This window comes from Oryctolagus cuniculus, chromosome 13 (assembly GCF_964237555.1).
Source record: "Oryctolagus cuniculus chromosome 13, mOryCun1.1, whole genome shotgun sequence".
NCBI classification, from domain to species: domain Eukaryota; kingdom Metazoa; phylum Chordata; class Mammalia; order Lagomorpha; family Leporidae; genus Oryctolagus; species Oryctolagus cuniculus.
Window position 1 is genome coordinate 25,592,753 of NC_091444.1, and position 18,914 is coordinate 25,611,666.

Below are 18,914 nucleotides of genomic sequence, written 5' to 3' on the forward strand. Positions count from 1 at the left end.
TTGAGTATCTCAATTCTAACTGCAGTGTAACTTCATCTCTCCCTGCCAGTTTTCTGAGAAATCAGAGTGCATGTTTCAGAAGTCCAGCAGTGCCTGACGACTTAACAGGCCAGCCCACCACATTCACAGTCATCGGGATTACAGGGGTGCAAAACGGATGGGAGTAGAGGTTTGGTAGTCAGGGAGATTCCAGAATAGTGGTTCCATGGGCCTCTTTGGCCAAGAGTAAATTTCTTTAATTTATCTGAACTTGAATTATCCCAAGTACCAACTGTGGGTAACAAATCCATTTCACAGGGTTATTGAAATAAGAAATGGAAATCTGTAGGCAAGATGGTTGGCATGGTGTAGATGACCATAAATGATGGCTATTATCATTATCAGCATGGTTTAGCCCCTACAAGAGTCAGGCCCCAATGAGGAACAGAGCTAGCAGCCTCAGGAGATCAGACGAACTTCTCCAATGCCCATGATGCTCAATGTCCCACATAGCATCATGTCCCCTCAGGTCCTTCCCTCCCCTGCCACGTTCACAGTTACTGTGGATGCGGAATGAGCTTCTCTGTTATCCAAATGAGGAATTCCACAGCTCTCACCGACTCCTCCTCCTCCCGCCACCGCAAATCCATCATCAGGTTCTGTTGTTCTGCTTCTTAAATATCTCAACTCCATCTGCTTCTCCCCAACTGCCTGCCACAACATTAATCCTGGCCACCATCAACTGGAAAAGATGTTCCCAACCCGGTCCTCCTGTCCCAGTCTTCCCCCTTCAATCCACCCTCCAAACTGCAACTACTGTCATATTTCTATAGCACAAATGTGGTCCCAACTCTCCTTTGATTCCAACTCTTCATGGGGTCCCCCAAATAAAACCCCAGTCTCTCAACATGGCTTCTGGAGCTTGCCGTGATCTACCGAAAGTCCAACTTCCTCCCCAGCCTCACCTCCCACTTTGGCCCTTGTTCTACATGCTCAGCTGTTCTGCATGATTTATAGTTCACCAAATGAATCAAGCCGTTTTCTCTCACCTTGCACCTCACACATGCTACCTCCCTTTCCGAGATGCACCTTTAACTCCTCCCCTCTTTGCACTAACTCAATTTGGGTGAAATTTTTTCCAGAAAGTATTCCCACCTGGGAATTGGGTTAGATGCCCCCTCCTCGGTATACAGATAATTACATATTTGCTTATCTCCTCCACTGCACTAAGAACCACCTGACAACAACACCCATTTTTTAATCATTGAGCATCCCTCAAATAGCAGCTAACACAAAACAGTCACTCAAAATTTTGCTTGCTGATTACATGAGTGGATGACATAACTGGCCCTGCCCTGCGGAGGAATCTCTGGTTGAAGGTGGCAGTGACAGTGAGCTGCCCAACAGCTAAGCCAACCTCAAGTACTGTCTGTCCAGAAAAGGCTGCACCTACCTAGGATGGCCACCACCTCGTCATCCTGGATCACCTCCAGGGAGCCGGAGACCACGAAGCAGAGGCTGTCCACACTCTCTCCTGCGTGGTAGATGAGGTCCCCTGGGGCACAGTGCACCGTCTGGAACTCCATGGCCAGGGCACGCAGGCAGCCATCACTGGCCAGCCGGAAGGCGGGGTGCTCCTTGAACACCTTGCGATTCAGATGCACGCAGATGTCAGCTCTCATGTCCTTGGGGCAGATCTGTAGAACCTGGCCAGGCACAGGAAGAGATAGCATGAGGGTCCTCACTGTAGCCCCAGCCCAAGTCCCTCAGCTCCCCAGGGGCAGAAGCAACACCTAGGAAGTCAGACTGCACTGTTCTAGCCAAAGCCCCAGACCTCTGGAGTTTCCATTCTACAGGAGAGACAGGAAGTGCCTAAAACAGTCCATGGTAAAAGCTTGGGACACGGGTCTCAGAGCTGGAAGCACATGGCACTACTTTAGAGCAGTGACCAGGAAGGCCTCTCTGAGGAGGTGACGTTCAAGCTGACCCCTGCTTAACATCAGAGTGAAGGAAGAACATTCCAATAGCAAAGTCAACACGTGGGCTCTGGGAAGGTCTGAGCAACAGCCTACATGAATGAAGGGAACGTAGTAGGAGAGGAGGCTCAGAGAGAACCCCAAGTGCCAGAGCCATTCAGGGCGTGAAGAGACTTTGATTTTATTCTGATTGTGATTGGGAAACACTGGAGGGTTTTTTCAGCAGGGAACAACAGGATGAGCTGACATATTTCAACAGGAACATTTCAGCTAGAGAGTGGGGTTACAGAGCTCTGACTGCAGGATGGCAAGTGTGGAGCAAGGAATTCACATAGGTCCCTCTCGCAGGCATCCGGGGAGATGACAAAGGAACCCTGGGTGCTGGCATGCTACCCAGTGAGATGTGGCCAAATTCTGAATGAATGAATGTATTTGGACTGATGCATAAGTATGCATATTCATGGGGTCCACTGTGGCATTTTGATGTATGAATGTGACATGTATGATGATCAAACCAAGGCCATTAGCATGTCTATCCCCTCAAATGGTTATCAATTAACAAACAATAAGATCTAGCACTAGGGGGCCGGCGCTGTGGCACAGTGGGTTAACGCCCTGGCCTGAAGCGTCGGCATCCCATTTGGGCACCAGTTCTAGTCCCAGCTGCTCCTCTTCCAATCCAGCTCTCTGCTATGGCCTGGGAAAGCAGTAGAAGATGGCCCAAGTCCTTGGGCCCCTACACCCACGTGGGAGACTGGGAAGGCGCTCCTGGCTCCTGGCTCTGGATCAGTGCGGCTCTGGCCATTGCAGCCAATTGGAGAGTAAACCAGCAGATGGAAGACCTCTCTCTCTCTCTCTCTGCTTCTCTTTTCTGTGTAACTCTGACTTTTGAATAAATAAAATCTTAAAAAAAAAAAAGATCTAGTGCTAGGTGCTGATGAAGAACAATGAAGAAAAGAAGGTTAGGGAAGGGTCATTATTTAGCATTTTAAATGCTAAGTTTATGCAAGGATTCAATATTCCATGTGCCATTATCATATCCTTTTTACAGATGAAGAAACTGAGGCATGGTGGAGATATAGTTTGCCCACAGTTGCAGAGACAGGAAATAGCAGTTAGGCTCTCATACTCGGTAGCTTGACTCAGAGCCTTGATTAGAGCCCAGCCAATTCCTATACCAGCCAGCTGCCCAAACAAAAGTGCCTGTAATTTGACTGTCTGACTGTTGGCATCTCCAAAGCAAAACAGGATCCGTCAGAGGCCACAGAGGTCTCCTCTCATCTTCTGCAGAAATGAGAAATTCCCAAACCTTTCTGGGGGGAGAAATTCTCTCTGAAATAGATTTCTGCACAAAACTGTTTCACGGCTGCTAACAGCAGCCAGCACTGGGTAGAGTGACCTGCAAGGGGACCTCTGCAGAGAAGCTGAATTGTCTCTGAAATCGTCACATCTCCCATGCTAACCTGTGAGCACAAAACCAAGCGTGTCCCGGGAAGCTGCAGTGCTGGGTTCTTTCCCGCCTCTCTGCCTCTGGAGCTCACCCCGACTTGGAAGCCCCTCGGCCTCCTTCAAAACCCAGCCGGAACCTCACCTTGCCCTTGCTGGCTTCTCTCATGTCCCCACCCTGTGTCTGGCATGGAAGCCCAGCAGTGGGAAGAGCTCACAGAGCTGGAAGCCCCGCCCCTTCCCCTGAGCAACTCCACTGCTCCATACCCTTGGTCACTCCTGGCACACGCTGGCTGCCCGCATGGACTTGGTGTAACTACACCCACAGTACACTGCTTAGGACATTGTCTGGCCCCAGCAGGGGACACAGTAACACCAGGCTCCTCCCTCTCTGTGCCTCTGCCTTCTTGCTCTGGGTTTCAGGCCACCAAGAAGTGAGCACCATTCTGGGCACAGGGATGGAGGGCTGACCCAGGCAGAGAGGGAACTTCAGACCACCATGGCTCAGGCCACTTGCCAAACAACTCATTAAAAACAAGGCTGCTGGGGGCTGGTGCTGTGGTGCAGCAGGTTAAAGCTCCAGCCTGCAGCACCGGCATCCGCTGGTTCAAGTCCCAGCTGCTCCACTTCCCATCCAGCTCTCTGCCATGGCCTGGGAAAGCAATAAAACATGGTCCAAGTCCTTGGGCCCCTGCACCCTTGTGGGAGACCCAGAAGAGCCTCCTGGCTCCTGGCTTCAGATCAGCGCAGCTCTGCCTGTTGCAGTCATCAGGGAGTGAACCAGCGGATGGAAGACCTCTCTCTCTGGCTCTGCCTCTCTGTGTAACTCTTTCAAATAAATAAAATAATAAATATTTTAAACACACACACATACACACAAAGCTGCTGGGCTTGGGGGTGTAGCACGGCTGCTGGGCTTGGGGGTGTAGCGCAAGCCATCATCTGGCTTGTGATGCCTGTACCTCATATCAGAGTGCTCGTATAAGTCGGTGGATGTTCTATTTTTGATCCGGCTCCCTGCTGGTGTGCCTGGGAAGCAGCAGCTGGGTCCCTGTCACTCACGTGGGCGATCTGGATACAGTTCCCAGCTCCTGGCTTTAGCTTGCCCAGCTCTGGCCCAAGATTCTGTGGGTATTTGAGGAGTAAACCAGCAGATATAAGATTGCATGTGTGTGTGTGTGTGTGTGTGTGTGTGTGTGTGTGATGGAGGAGGGATGTCCTCCCTCTCTTTTTCAAGAAAATAAATGTTCTAAAGGCTTCTGCACAGAAAACCTGGGTTTCTTCTAAGCAGATCACAGGGACTGGGGAGAATTCACGCGTCATTGTCAAAGCTCTGCCCGGTATTTCAGAACCAAGATGTATTCTCCAGGTGAGGTCGCCTTAAACAACATTTGGTTTCCTCTGGGTTGGGCTTTGCCCGCAGAGGCTGTAGTGAATGAGGCCTTGGCATGGACACAATGTTTTATTCATGGGCACAGCTCCCAGAGCCGACTGATGGTGCTGTGTGAGGCGGCCAGGCAAGTCGGAGCGCACAAATCACGCGTTGTCACGGCCATCAGTCATTCCCATCATTCTTCTCGTCCTCTGGCTCCACAATGGGGCGGGTGGGGTGTCCAGAGGCTCAGCTCTGCAAACCCACTGCCCTCCTGAGTTGCCTGCCCCATTTCTTGGTCCTGTGGAGAGACCATCCCTGTTAATCCACAAGGGCCTCAAAGGCCACGAAGAGATGCCACAGGGAGTCCCCTGGAGCTTCCCACGGGCTGGGCGGGACAGAGCATAGCACGGTTGATCCTGCTTTAGGATCAGGCGGAATGGGGTTCAAGCCCCAGCCTCAGTACGCATTAGACATGTGAACCAGAAGCAACACTTCACTCCTTTCCCAGGTCTTCAACTTGAACTTGACTATAGATCCTGGGACTCAGTGCACTGCTGTCTGAGCCCAGCACACATTAGAGCTCCATGCCCGTGAGCTCGCATTGTGTAGGGTCCCAGGAACAGCAGGGCATCTAAGGTAGGCTTTCAAGTCCAGAAGGTCACTGGTGAGAGGGCCTTGGAGGTCACTGAGCCTTAATGGTCATCCCGTTTCCATGTGTCACAGACAACATGCTCAGGGTCATCAATGTACTACTGATAAACGCAGAAGACCCCAGCACTGGGCCCCTGGTCATCCCTGACCGTTCTGTCCCAGAATGGAAGTACGAGGAAGCCAGAGGGAGGCAGGAGATCTCCAGGCTGGTTCTCTCCTAAGCAGTTCCTGCCACAGGTCCTGCCAGGAGCAGCAGCCACCCTGGGACAGGCAGGGCCCTGCGGGGGTTTGCCATAGTTGAGTCCATGACTATTTCTTCTTCCATATGGATCAAGATGTAGGACAAATCCCAAAGTCCACCAGGAAAGTGAGGCAGCAGAGGGGAATAGGGAAGGAGATGCTGACTCTGCGGTCTCCCAGGGCAGCGCCCAGCCCAGTCCTGTAATGCGGGTGGGGAAAGGCTTCTTGCCAGAACATCAGATTTACAAAGGCATCCCAGTGCCTGGGAAAAAGAGCCCCAGGGCACAGAGATCAAGTTCCTTTCTACTCCATCAGCTACCAGGAATCCACAGAACCTACAGGCATTGTTGAGAGAGCAGAGAAGAAACAAAGGGTACAGTTGGGGCAGGTGGCTGGCAAAGCCAGGAACCATGGCCAGCTCCAAGGATGCCCTGCCCATCCGAAAGTTAGTACAACTCCATCTGCATTCATCCTCCCCCCCCAGGACATGTTTCAAATCAGAAAGTAGAAAAGTGATAGTAAGAAAAGCACAGGCTTTGAAGTCAGATAGAAGTGCATTCAAATCCTGGCTTTGCCATTCTTCATGGCCAGGAGCAGGCAGTAACGTGAATTGGGCTTCTTGTCCTCACCCCTTCAACAGACCTTACAGCAAACCCCTCCCCTGAAGGCTGTCATAAACCCTCAAAAGGGAACTGGGGCAGGCTGGGAAATAGGAGAAGCCCAAATGCAAGGGGACTTCAGAAAGTTCATGGAACAATGGATTTAAAAGCTAAGTTTATTTGGGTGCAAAAATAGTTTGGAATTCATGCTTTTTTATTTTCATTAGACATATTTTCCATGAACTTTTAAAACATAAACTTACTTGACAGGCTCAGAGAGGGAGAAAGAAGAAGAGAATAAGTTTTCCTCAAATGCCCTCAAAGGCCAACCTGCACTGAGGCCCAAGTCAGGAGCCCAGGACTCAATCCAGGTTGCCCACATGGGTGGCAGGAACACAGTGATTGGGGCCAACGCTACTGCCTCCCAGGGCCAGCACTGGCAGACAGCTGGAGTCAGGAACCAGAGTTAGGACTAGAGCCCAGGCACTCCACATGGTATGTGATCATCTTAACCTGTGTCTTACCTGTTAGGCCAAACACCTGGCCCTTATCACCTTTTTTTTTTTGTATTTTATTTTAAAGGCAGCATTAGAGAGACAAACAGGGAGAGAGAAACAGGGAGAGAGGGGAAAAAAAGGGGGGGTGTTGAAAATGAGAGAAAGAGAGAGAGATCTTCCGTTTGCTAGCTCACTCACCAAGTGGCCACAACAGCTGGAGCTGGGTTGGTTCAAAGGCAGGAGCCAGGAGCTTCTTCCACATCTCCTATGTGGGTACAGGGGCCCAAACATTTGGATCATCCTCCACTGCTTTCCCAGGCACATTAGCAGGGAGCTAGATTGCAAGTGGGGCAGCTGGGACTCAAACCAGCACCCATATGCAATGCCAGCATCACAGGTGGTAGCTTTACCCACTGCGCCACAGCACCAGCCCACTACATCAACTTTTGAAGACTACTGGTACTTGTTTTAATGTATATTCAAGAAATGGTAGCTAGTGCTGTGGTGCTGGTGTTACTAGGGCAGATAGTCAACAAAACCAAAGTAATGTTCCTTTTAAGTTGAGGATCAGTTAAACTTAGTTCAATTTTTCCTTCTAAACTCTCGACTATTCTAATGGAGAAAGACCAGAAACATGGACAACTGACTCCCAAGCCAATTGAATTTGGCTTTGAATGTATCCTTGGATTTTCTACAATGGAGCTATCATTGTTTTCCACATTCTCTCATTGCAAGGAACCAGTATTCCCCAAGTACTTACAGACTGCGAATAAAGGGAGGGGATGCAGTTAAAAAGACAGAGGCGGAGAAAAACAAGTGGGAGTAAATCTCTGCATATGGAAATTATACAAAGAAGATAATTCCTAAGTGAATAAAAAGTCCACTGTGTGAGGGTACTTCAAAAAGCTCATATGAAATAGAATTCTAAGTTTATTTTGATGCAAAAAATAATTGAAATCCATGCTGTTTCTCTGTTTTTTGGTAAACTTTTTATATTACCTTTATTCTTTTCTCTATTCTTGCTGATATCATCCAATTTTCTTTACCTTGCCACAAAGTATCTAGCATAATAGAGTTGTTGCACAGCAGTAGGCTTTTATCATCCCCTCTAACTCATAGGCAGGAAATGGATGCCAGGAGAAGGAGCTAACCTGATGCCATGGTCAAGTTCATTGATGACTAAGGCACAAGCCCTTGACTGGCATTTCCCAAACTGGTCTAATGAATGGAGTCACCTGCGCATTTCTTTAAAATCCTTCTCCCCAGGGCCAGCACTGTGATACAGCAGGTAAAGCTGCCACTTGCAATACTGGCAGCCCATATCAGAGTGCCAGTTCAAGTCTCAGTTGCTCCACTTCCAATCTAGCTTCCTGCTAATGTGCCTGGGAAGGCAGTGGAAGACGGACCAAGTGCTTGGGCCCCTGCCACCCATGTGGGAGACCAGGATGGAGTTCCTGGCCCCTGGCTTTGGCCTGGCCCAGATCTGGCTGTTGCAGCCTTTTAGAGAATGAACCAGCAGATAGAAGTTCTCTTTCTCCTCCCCACCGTGTGTGTGTGTGTGTGTGTGTGTTCTTTCTTGTAAATAAATATTTGAAAATAAAAGCAAAATTTTCCTCCTTCCACCTCTCCAAGTTCTCACACTACCCACCTGGACTAGAACTGGAATCTGCTTTTAGTGATCACATCACAGGATTTTTTTTTCTAGATGGAAACAGGCTAAGCTGAGTGAGTAAACAGCCTTGGAAATATAATTTCAAGGCAGGCCGGAACACACAATAAGCAAGATAAATCATAGGTTACTCTAATTTTTTTAAACAGATCCAACTTCATACAAAAAATTCCATGATGAACAAGACATGAAAAGCTTGGATAAAGACAAGATCGGCAGCAGGGCTGTGCTCATGGAACCTGGGGCAAAAAGAAAACCAGGAATGTTCACTGCCCTCCCCTCGTCACAGGCTGCTTCCTATCATTGCCCAAGTTTGGAAACTCTGCCTGGACATTTAGATTTCTAGTTCCTCTCTTCTTGAGGAGATACACCTGCCTTTCCAACTGCTTCAATAATGACTTTTTATTGCTGTTCTTGAGTAAGGCTAATCTGGAAGCCAGTAAGATAAACTTCTGGACAGAAGACCTGGAGATGCAAAGCAACCCGGATGAGCTCACAGCACAGTCAGGTTTGAGAGCCACTGCCCTTGGAGCGCCTCCGCCTGCCCTGGGAACCCACCAGCAGGTGTTTCACCTGAGCTCCACGTCCTCCTCACCTTCTCTGTGTCGATGCCCCTGGACATGGACCAGGTGGACACGATATAATCCATGACCCGCTCACTCAGTCCTTTGGGCACCTGGTAGAGCTTCAGGAAGTCCCGCACGCTGTTGAGCATCTCGTGGTACCTGTTGGTGTTGGCGTACATCTGTTGGAAAATGGTCGTCACATTTCCAAAGATGGTGGCGTAGAGAAGTGCTAGAGGGGAGGAGGAGGAGCAGAAGAAATGACACGTGAGAGGTCCCCAAGGATGGCCTCGGAATGTCCACCTTGCTGAGAGCCGCCCCTCCCCAGGCACACTGTCCTGACGCGTCTCAGGAGACCCTCCCAGCTGAGCCTCAGGAAGTAGACCCAAACAGTCTCCTAAGAGCAGGTCACTAGGGCAAACACGTGGGAGGCGGGGCCAGGGTGGATGGGAACTGGCAAGGCTGGGGGAGGGTTGGGGCAGAGCTAGGATGCGGATGGTTGGGGTTCATATTGCTTCACTTTATACTTTATGTTTTTAGCAGATGTGCCTAATTTGGAGGCCATTCTTTGTGGATTTTCTTTTCTTTTTTCTTTTTTTTTTCTTTTCTTGAGAAGCAGGGATACAATGAGAGAGATAACCAGAGATTAAGTTCCCATCCACTGGTTCTCTCTCCAAATGCCCATCACAGCCAACACTGGACAGGGCCAGGACAAAGCCAGGAGCTGGAAACTCAATCCATGTTTCCCACATAGGCAGCAGGGACCCAATTACTTGAGCTCTCACTGGTGCTTCCTAGGGTCTGCATTAGCAGGAAGCTGGAGTCAGCAGCTAGAACTAGGAGAGAAACCCGGGTATTCTGCCAAGGGACACGCACCTTACCCACTACGTGACATGCCCAGTCCCACTTTAAAGTTCTTCTCGCTGGCCTGGGCTGAACCTTGCCCAAGGCCACCTGTCAAATATGTGCTCAGGTGCTTCGAACCAGTCCAAATCCAAACCTACCAGCAAACAATCTTTACCAAGCTCTGCTCTGCGCCCAACACTGGGCTACCTCCCTGGGACAGGATGGTAAAGAAGACACTCCGTCCTCATGCAGTGAGAAGACAGACGTTGAACGTACAATCACACATTAACAACAGCAAGTCTGCAGAGGGCAATGAGGGGTGGCGATGCCTTCCCCTGCACTTGCTGTTAAATCCTTGTTTGGTACTTATTGTTACATCCTTGCTAAGTCCTGTTTTGTACTTTCTGTCAAGACAATGATCGACCTCACAGTGCTGTGGCCCTGGGTAGAAGTGTGGCTTTAATAAGGTGAGAAAAAACTCAGGTCCTTTCTGAGATAGAACTTGGTCCATTTGTTCCTACTGCTCCCCCTAGCTAAGATCTCCAAAGAGAATCATGACGTCATCACAAAACTCCACCTCCCATCTCCAATTCCCATTTGCTGTCCAAGGCTGACTTCAGGAGTTCCTACTTCCAGGAAGCCTTCTCTCTCCTTCTGTCACCATGAGGATAACTCTAACTCAAGGCACATTTCTATGGAGCTTGAGTCACACGACTGTGCAATAACAGCCTTCCATCTTTGCCTGTCTCCCGAGAGAATGAGGTGTTTGAAAGCTGGCCCCATCCTTCCCACGCCATTGTAACCCTGGGCTGTAATACTACGCTAGGACTTAGTGAATGTCAGAACAGTGAATTTCACATTTTTTTTTTGCTTTGGTTTTATTGTTTTTAAGGAGTTGATAGACAATGAACCACACATTTAAAGTATATAAGTTGCTAAGTCTTGACATAAGTATACACTCATACAACCATCACCACAATCAAGACAGTGAACATACCCATCACCCCCAAAAGCTTTGTCAGGTCCCTCTGAAGTCTCCTAGCCCCTAGCAATCACTGCTCTCTTTACTCACATTTTCCAGAATTTTCCATAGAAAGAATCATATAGTATTTTCCCCTTTTGAAACATCTTTATTAAGATATAATTTAGACACCGTATCAGGAAGGTCCTTGAAACCAACCCTTGTACAGTGCCTTGAATGCAGGTGCTGGATACCAAAAGGTCCCAGCCTCCCAGCCTCCCAGCCTCCCTGCCGTAACCTAAGGAGTCCTTGCCCTGTTTTTGCTTGGTCTGCTTTGCTTTGCTTATTACAAATCACCCTCTTACTAAAATTAACTCACTGAATTGAGGGAGTGGTGCGTTTATCACAGGACTCAGGTGGCGATTTGTTTTGCCAATGTTCAGTTTTGTACTAAGGAGTTTTCTTTTCCTGGAATTCCAGGCCTGGAGCAGAAAGTAATTACCACCTGCATGTAGCCCCCAGGCTGGCAAAGCCCACTCTTCCATCACAAAGAACACAGCCACTCAAGGAAGGCCACCAGCATCACAGACCAACAGGAACTTGAACATGAGCTGACCACGCACCTGTCAAACCCCAGCTTCCATCTCTAAGAACCTTCTCAGGGAACCTGAGTTCAGCGAGAGTGCACAGCTCCTTGCTCTGCACTCTAACACCTCCTTTCTCTCACCGCCCCAACATCAGCAAGTAGTTTTCTGTATATCACACAAACTGCCCCATTTTGGAGGTTTCTAAAGCAACTCCTTCAACCAGATTTAGGGGTTGTTGTGTATCACCTTTAAGCATAAGATCCAGTGTTTTTGGTATATTTACAGGGTTGTACAATGTTTGCCAGAACCAGAGTCCAGAATATTTTCATGCCAAGAAGAAATCTCACACATATTGCCAATCATTCTCCATTTTCCCCAAAATCCCCTAGCATCAAGCAACCACTATTCCACTCTCAGTCTCCGTGGATTTGCATATCCTGGACATCTCATATAAATTACAACCGCACAGTGTGTGGCCTTCTGGGACTAGTTTCTTTCACACAGCATGGTTTTCAAGGTCTATTCTGTGGGGTGCAGGGCCGGTCTCCCGCAACATGGCGGGGCGCCCGGGAGCCAAATAAGTACTGAGACTATGAACAAATAAGTACTGAAACTACCGAGACTGGACTAGACCACTGAGACTATTAAGACTAACTCTATGCATCTGATCTCCCATCATATGGCGCTGAGAGAGAGTAAACAAATCTCACACAGCTGCCTCGTCAATTAGCTGATTCCTGGCCCAACCCCTTAAAAGGGGGAGAGAGCATGTGCGGCCACGCCCCCCTGAGAGAGCCAGTCGGAGAGCTCGCAGGTGCCGCTCCTCCGAGAAGGGGGCGGGGAGTGGGGAGTGGCGGCGGGGGTGCCGCTCCTCCGCAGAGGCAGGGAGCGGCAGCAAACCCGGGAAGGGCCGGTGAAAGAGAACAGCGCAGGGTCCGGTGTCGTTCCTCCGCGGAGGCGGGGGAGCGACATATTCACGCTGTAGCATGCATCAGTATTTCATTCCTTTATAGTGCTGAATAATATTTCATTATGTGGACATTCTACAGGTCACAGATTCACTCAGTCATGAGCATTTGGACTGTTTCCACCTTTTCATTATTATGAATTATGTTTTTTTAAGATTTTATTTATTTATTTGAGAGCGTTACAGACAGTGAGAGGGAGAGGGAGAGACAGAAAGAAAGGTCTTCTGTCTGCTGGTTCACTCCCCATTTAGCCAGAATGGTTGGAGCTGCACCAGTCCAGAGCCAGGAGCCAGGAGCTTTGTGCGGGTTTCCAACGCGGGTACAGAGGCTCAAGAACTTGGACCATCTTCTACTGCTTTCCCAGGCCATAGCAGAGAGCTGGATTGGAAGAGGAGAAGCTGGGACTAGAACTGGTGCCCATATGGGATGCTGGCACTGCAGGCGGAGGATTAACCTACTGCGCCACAGCGCCAGCCCCATGAGTTATGTTACTACGAACATTCAAGTACAGATTTTTTATGTAGACATAATTTCTATTCTCTTGGGGATTACCCAGGAGTGAGTTGCTGGCTCACACGATAACCAGGTTAAACCTGTCTGGGAAACTGCCGGATAATTTTCCAAAGCAGCTTTACCAACTTCTATCTCCCACCAGCCAGGAATGAAGGTTCCAATGTCTCCACATCCTCACCAACACTACTAAAACATCTGCCTGCTTGATTACTGGTGTCCTAATGAGCTTCAGCTGCTACCTCCTAGTGGATTTCAAATAAATAAATTTTCTTGTTGGTATTGTTTGCAAGACCAAAAGCTTTTAGTGTTGATGTAGTCTTTATTTTTTTCTTTCATACTTCGGCATTTTTCATTAAGCATAATTATTTTGAGATTCATTTGTGTTGTTGCATGCATCAGTATTTAATTTTTTAAAAAAAGGAATGTTTTAGAAATAATTTGAAATTCATAGGAAATTGCAAAGACAATACAGAGAGATTCTGTGTACCTGTCACCGAATTTCCTCCCTTAGTTACATCTTCTGTACCCAGTGCACACAGATGGACATCATGATAGAGTCTATGTGTGGTTCTGTGTCATCTCATGATATGTGTAGATTCACGTAACCAGGACTATCCCATTGTCACAAAGACCTCCCTCAGACTTCTTTAGAATCACACTTGGCTGGCGCCATGGCTCACTAGGCTAATCCTCCACCTAGCGGCGCCGGCACACCAGGTTCTAGTCCCGGTCGGGGCGCCGGATTCTGTCCCGGTTGCCCCTCTTCCAGGCCAGCTCTCTGCTGTGGCCAGTGAGTGCAGTGGAGGATGGCCCAGGTGCTTGGGCCCTGCACCCCATGGGAGACCAGGAGAAGCACCTGGCTCCTGCCTTTGGATCAGCGCGGTGCACCAGCTGCAGCGTGCCAGCCGTGGCAGCCATTGGAGGGTGAACCAATGGCAAAGGAAGACCTTTCTCTCTGTCTCTCTCTCTCTCTCACTGTCCACTCTGCCTGTCAAAAAAAAAAAAAAAAAGAATCACACTAACCCCATCCCTCACAGACAACTACAATCTACAATGGCCTGTCGTCTGCATTATGTCATCCAAAGAGTGCTATCTAAATAAAATCATAGAGTACATAGCCTTCTGAGACTGATCATTTCGTCCCATCAAAGACCCTTGAGACCCACCCAAGTTGTTGCATGTATCAATAATAGTTCTTTCCTTTTTATTGATAAATACTCTCCTGTTGGACGGATGCCCCAGTTATTTCTTTCAAATAATCTTCAGGCTTAGCAGAGGGAAAATTAAGAGAAATGTGTGATTTTAGAGGTCGGCGACGGGCTGGAGGCATGAGCGCACCTGTAGACAGCTGTAAACAAGGATCAGAAAGGGTGCTGCTGGTACCGCAAGGCTACCAGGGAGTGGCATAAACAAAGGGGTCCAGAAATAGAAGCCCGAGTGATGCGGATACCAGCTCTTCTAAGCTCAGAAAGAATCACAAACAATGAGGTCGAAGCTCTTGCCTCCTCCACGTCAGTACTGAGATCGAGAAAGCTCAGGACCATCCTCCCAGGGGCTGGGCAGGTGGCCTTGTGCCCAGCGACTCCGGCCCTAACTCAGAAGCTGGTGTGGCAGCACTGCCTCAGCGGTTTTCTGATCCGAGTGAACCAGGCTTCACAGGCAACGAGCAGAGGACAGCTGCCAGAAAACTCATTTAATCTTGAGCTTCAAACAATAGTCACACCAGATCAATAAGGTAAGAATAGCTCTCTGGTCTGTGATCTGTGAACCAGGCAGTGTGGCCGAGACACTGCCGTGCTGGCCAGACAAAGCAGTGACGTCACACAATCATTTAGGGCTCAGGGCTGCTCCCATCCTAGCCTGCTTCTGAGGCGTTCTGGAAAGTTAAGGGTCCTCAAGAGGGTATTATTCAATTATTACTACTATTGTGAACGATCATTACTTTAAAATTGGACAATTCTGCTCTCAATGCTCCTTGCCTAATTTTATATGAAATGGGATTACATGTTTTTCACGCTGAGAAAGGAACAATTCCGAGATGTTCAAAATTTAATTATAAAGGCCAGAGGGTGGAAGGTGGGAAGAGATCAGGGAAGTCAATCAGTTAAACAGCTACTGGCTGAAACCAACGAGTGACAGTGCCACATTCTGGGGCGTGCGTTAAACCCCTGATGTAAAAGCCAGAACCCCACGCACCACGACCTCCTGGGTTATGTATAAACTTTCCAGACTACTAGCCACAACCATTTCAGAAGCAACAAATCCTTCTCCCTATAGACTTTCCTCCACTTGGCATCATTCTTCCCCTTAAGTTACAGCCCATGTATGTTCAATGTAAACTATTTATGCTTTTATTGCCCCCAATTTTCATCATAAAAATGACTCTTAGATGCAGCAGGCATGTTTCCAACAGCCACCTAGCCTGGCTGCTGGTAGATGTGGGACCTGTCCCAGCACCCGGTCCTTCTTTGGCTAGCATCTGTAATGGCTCCAAAAATCCCTTGATTTTATTTATTTGAAAGCCAGAGCAACAGAGGGAGAAGGAGGGAGGAGGGAAAGGGCAGAGGGTTCTTCCATCCACTGGTTCACTCTCCAAATCCCAAATGCTTACAACAGCTAGAGCTGGTCCTGGGCCTGGCTGAAAACAGGAGCCAGGAACTATCTGTGTCTCCCACATGGGTGGCAGGGACTCAAGTACTTGAGCCATCACCTGCTGCCTCCCAGGACCCACACTAGGAGTAAGCTAGATCAGAAACAGGACTTGAACCAGGCACTCCAACATGGAATGCAGAACTCCCAAGTGATGACTTAGCCAGCTGAGCCACAATGTTTGCCCCTTATTTTTCTTATTAGAGATACAGACACACACACACCTAGAGAGAGAGAGAGAGACAGAGACAGAGACAGAGAGACACTCTCATCTACCAGCTCACTTGCCAAGTGCCTGCAATGATGGGGATTGGGCTGGGTCAAAGCTTAATCCAGGTCTCCCACGTGGCAGACGAGAACCCAATCACTCGGGTCGTCATCACTGCTGCCTGCCCGGGTTTCCAGCATTGGGAAAAGGAAGCTGTGAGTTCTAGCTGGGCATCAAAGCCAGGAGCTCTAACAGGGGACTATGGCTCTCTCAACTGCTGGTCCAAACACTCCCATTCCACAGAAGCCTTGGTCTCCAGAGCAGGGGTTAACGATGCAGACAACATGTACTGATATCTGTATACAAGGTGGTACACCCTTAAATACTCAAAGTCACGCTGGGAAAGAAAACCATCACCTGAAGAGGAGTGACGTCATATGGGAAGGAAGGGAGCAAGACGGGCAGGCACTGCCGTGACTGTAACACCAGACTGAACCTCAGTGTGGAGAGGGATTGTGTTAGTGTGGATTTACTGGGAGAAAGGAGCCCTCCCAACCCCAGGCAAAATACTGATTTGGATAAGAGGGGGTTTGTTTCTTTAAGGAATTTAGAGTTAATTTTGTACCATTGCAAGAGCTCTGGGTCCCACTCAATGACAAATAAGATAGGATTCTCTGGACTTTCATTAGAAAGAGAAACATGGACTATTAGGGGGTAGGGGTGACAAAAGGTTTTTTAAATTCAGTGTGGGCCGGCGCCGCAGCTCACTAGGCTAATCCTCCGCCTTGCGGCGCCGGCACACCAGGTTCTAGTCCCGTCAGGGCGCCGGATTCTGTCCTGGTTGCCCCTCTTCCAGGCCAGCTCTCTGCTGTGGCCAGGGAGTGCAGTGGAGGATGGCCCAAGTACTTGGGCCCTGCACCCCATGGGAGTCCAGGAGAAGCACCTGGCTCCTGCCCTCGGATCAGTGCGGTGCGCCGGCCGCAGTGCGCCGGCCGTGGCGGCCATTGGAGGGTGAACCAACAGCAAAGAAAGACCTTTGTCTCTCTCTCACTGTCCACTCTGTGTGGGGAGCAACTCAGACTAGACTAAGTTACTGGAATTAAGACTTATTCTATGCATCTGCTCTCCCACAATATGGCGCTGGGAGAGGAGTAAAACAACTTTTACACAGCTGCCTCCAGTTTGACCAATAACCTGCAGGAGCTGATCCTGCTCCTGATTGGAGGAGAGCAGCGTACTCGGCGTGTGGGTAGCAGAGTTGGGATTGGTGGAAGAGGACTATAAAGGAGGAGAGAGACAACATGCACCAGGAACATCTATCTGAAGGAACACCTGAGCAGCCCCTGAGAGAGCTGGCCGGCAGTGTGCCGCTCCCCCGCGGAAGTGGGGAAAGTGGCAGGGGGAACCGCCCTTCCACGGAGGTGGAAGGGTCGGTAGCCAACCCGGGAAGAACCAGCAGCAAACCCGGGGAGGGCAGAGCAGACAAAAGAACAGCGCAGGGTCCTGTGTCGTTCCTCCACGAAGAGGGGGAGCGACAACTCTGCCTGTCAAAAAATAAAAATAAATAAATAAATTCAGTGTGTCTATTTTTATCTATAGGATACACACACACCTGAAAGAGTTAAATGGCCATTCTTAGTCCTTTGGCCTCTCTGTTTTCATCCAACGTCCTGTTGTGCAGAAGCACCAACTTTCTATTGTATTAGTGACCGTTTTGCTCTTTGGGGACATATCGGAATATCATGCTCCAACTGCTATGTGCTAATATTTCAACTTGAAGCACTATGATTTGACCTCCTGAGAATTTCTCTCCCCCTCCTCCTCTCCAACCTCACACTCATTTCCCATCCCTTTCCTCAGTGGTCCATCCTCCCAACGTGGTTCTACGGTCATTTTGGTTTGATCAATGTGTTTATATTGTTATGACTAAGACAATGGTATTCACAGCTGCATGATGGTATCATATACCGTAATTATTTCTCCTCCTCTCCAACTATTCCCCCTGTACTTAGTAATGGTCTTTGGTTTTTCATTTGCTTAGTTTGCTATCACTCATTTGACTCCAGACTCTCCCATAAATGACCAAATCTCTTTTTAACATATTAGACCATATTTGTCTATAATTGTATTTTCTTAAATCCTTCTTGGAGGCTTCTGGATTGTTCGTTGCTAGCCGTGTAATCTTTCTTCACCAGCATCCTGGGAACTCGCTTCACTTACTCAGGTTGGAGTCTCTTATTCCTACCCCTTCCTCGGTTTGCTGCTGCTGCTGCTGCTGCTGCTGCTGCTACTACTACTACTACAACTTCTTTTTGGTAGAAGACATCCTGTAGTAGCTTTCAGAGAAAGGGTATACATGTCTACTGTCATACTCAACTGCTTTAGGGAGTATAGAATGCTAAATTGGAAATAATTTCTTTCAGAATTTTGGAAGCATTTCTCCAGCTTTTGAAAGGTCAGAACTATTCACATTCTTCATTATTAATCTCACATCTGTTTTTTTAATGTCTAGAAACTCTTGTTTAGTAGAGTCCTGAAAATTAATACCGATGAGCCTTTTGCCACGGCTGCATCTTTATCCATCCTGCTGGGCTCTCCGAAGCCTGTTTAAGCTGCCAGCGGATGCCCTTTCCTTCCAGGAGACTTTCTTGGATCGTTTCTCTGATAATTTCTTGTCCTGTATTTCCTATTTCCTTTTCCCAGGCTTCCTATTACGCAGGTGTTGGACTTCCGGGCTGATCCCATTTTTAATTTTTCACTCTCATTTTACATCATTTTAGAAGATATTTAACTTTTCTCATATTTTTAATTGTCATTTGCTATGACAGTTATAATTTTTCTGAGTGTTTTGTTCTTGGACTGTTCCTTTTTAATAGCATTTCATCCTATTTTATATAAATATTCTATATATATAAATATATGTATTTATTATAAATATAGAATATATATCCTCTTATGTCATCAGAGGATATCAATAGTAGGTATATCCTTAAGTGTTCTTCTCTTTACTTGGTCTTTGTTTATTTGTGTGCATGTTTGTCTGCCTTTCATACTAGAAAGATACGGAAATCTGGGGCTGGCGTTGTGGTGCAATGAGCTAAGATGCCGCCTGTGACTTTAGCATCTCATATCCGAGTGCTGGTTCAGCTCCCAGCTATTCTGCTTCCAATCCAGCTCCCTGCGAATG

At 48.2% G+C, this 18,914-nt stretch overlaps 1 protein-coding gene across 2 annotated transcripts in view; it reads right to left on the reverse strand.

Moving 5' to 3' along the window:
* Positions 1 to 18,914, reverse strand: part of KCNH1 (potassium voltage-gated channel subfamily H member 1) — a 379,659-nt gene that overhangs the window by 112,491 nt on the left and 248,254 nt on the right. For both annotated transcript variants that reach the window (XM_002717533.5, XM_002717532.5), the window contains exons 8-9: positions 9,028 to 9,227; positions 1,433 to 1,685 (exon numbers count right to left, since the gene is read on the reverse strand). In XM_002717533.5, the coding sequence (XP_002717579.1) occupies positions 1,433 to 1,685; positions 9,028 to 9,227 (453 nt within the window). The remainder of the gene's footprint in view (positions 1 to 1,432; positions 1,686 to 9,027; positions 9,228 to 18,914) is intronic.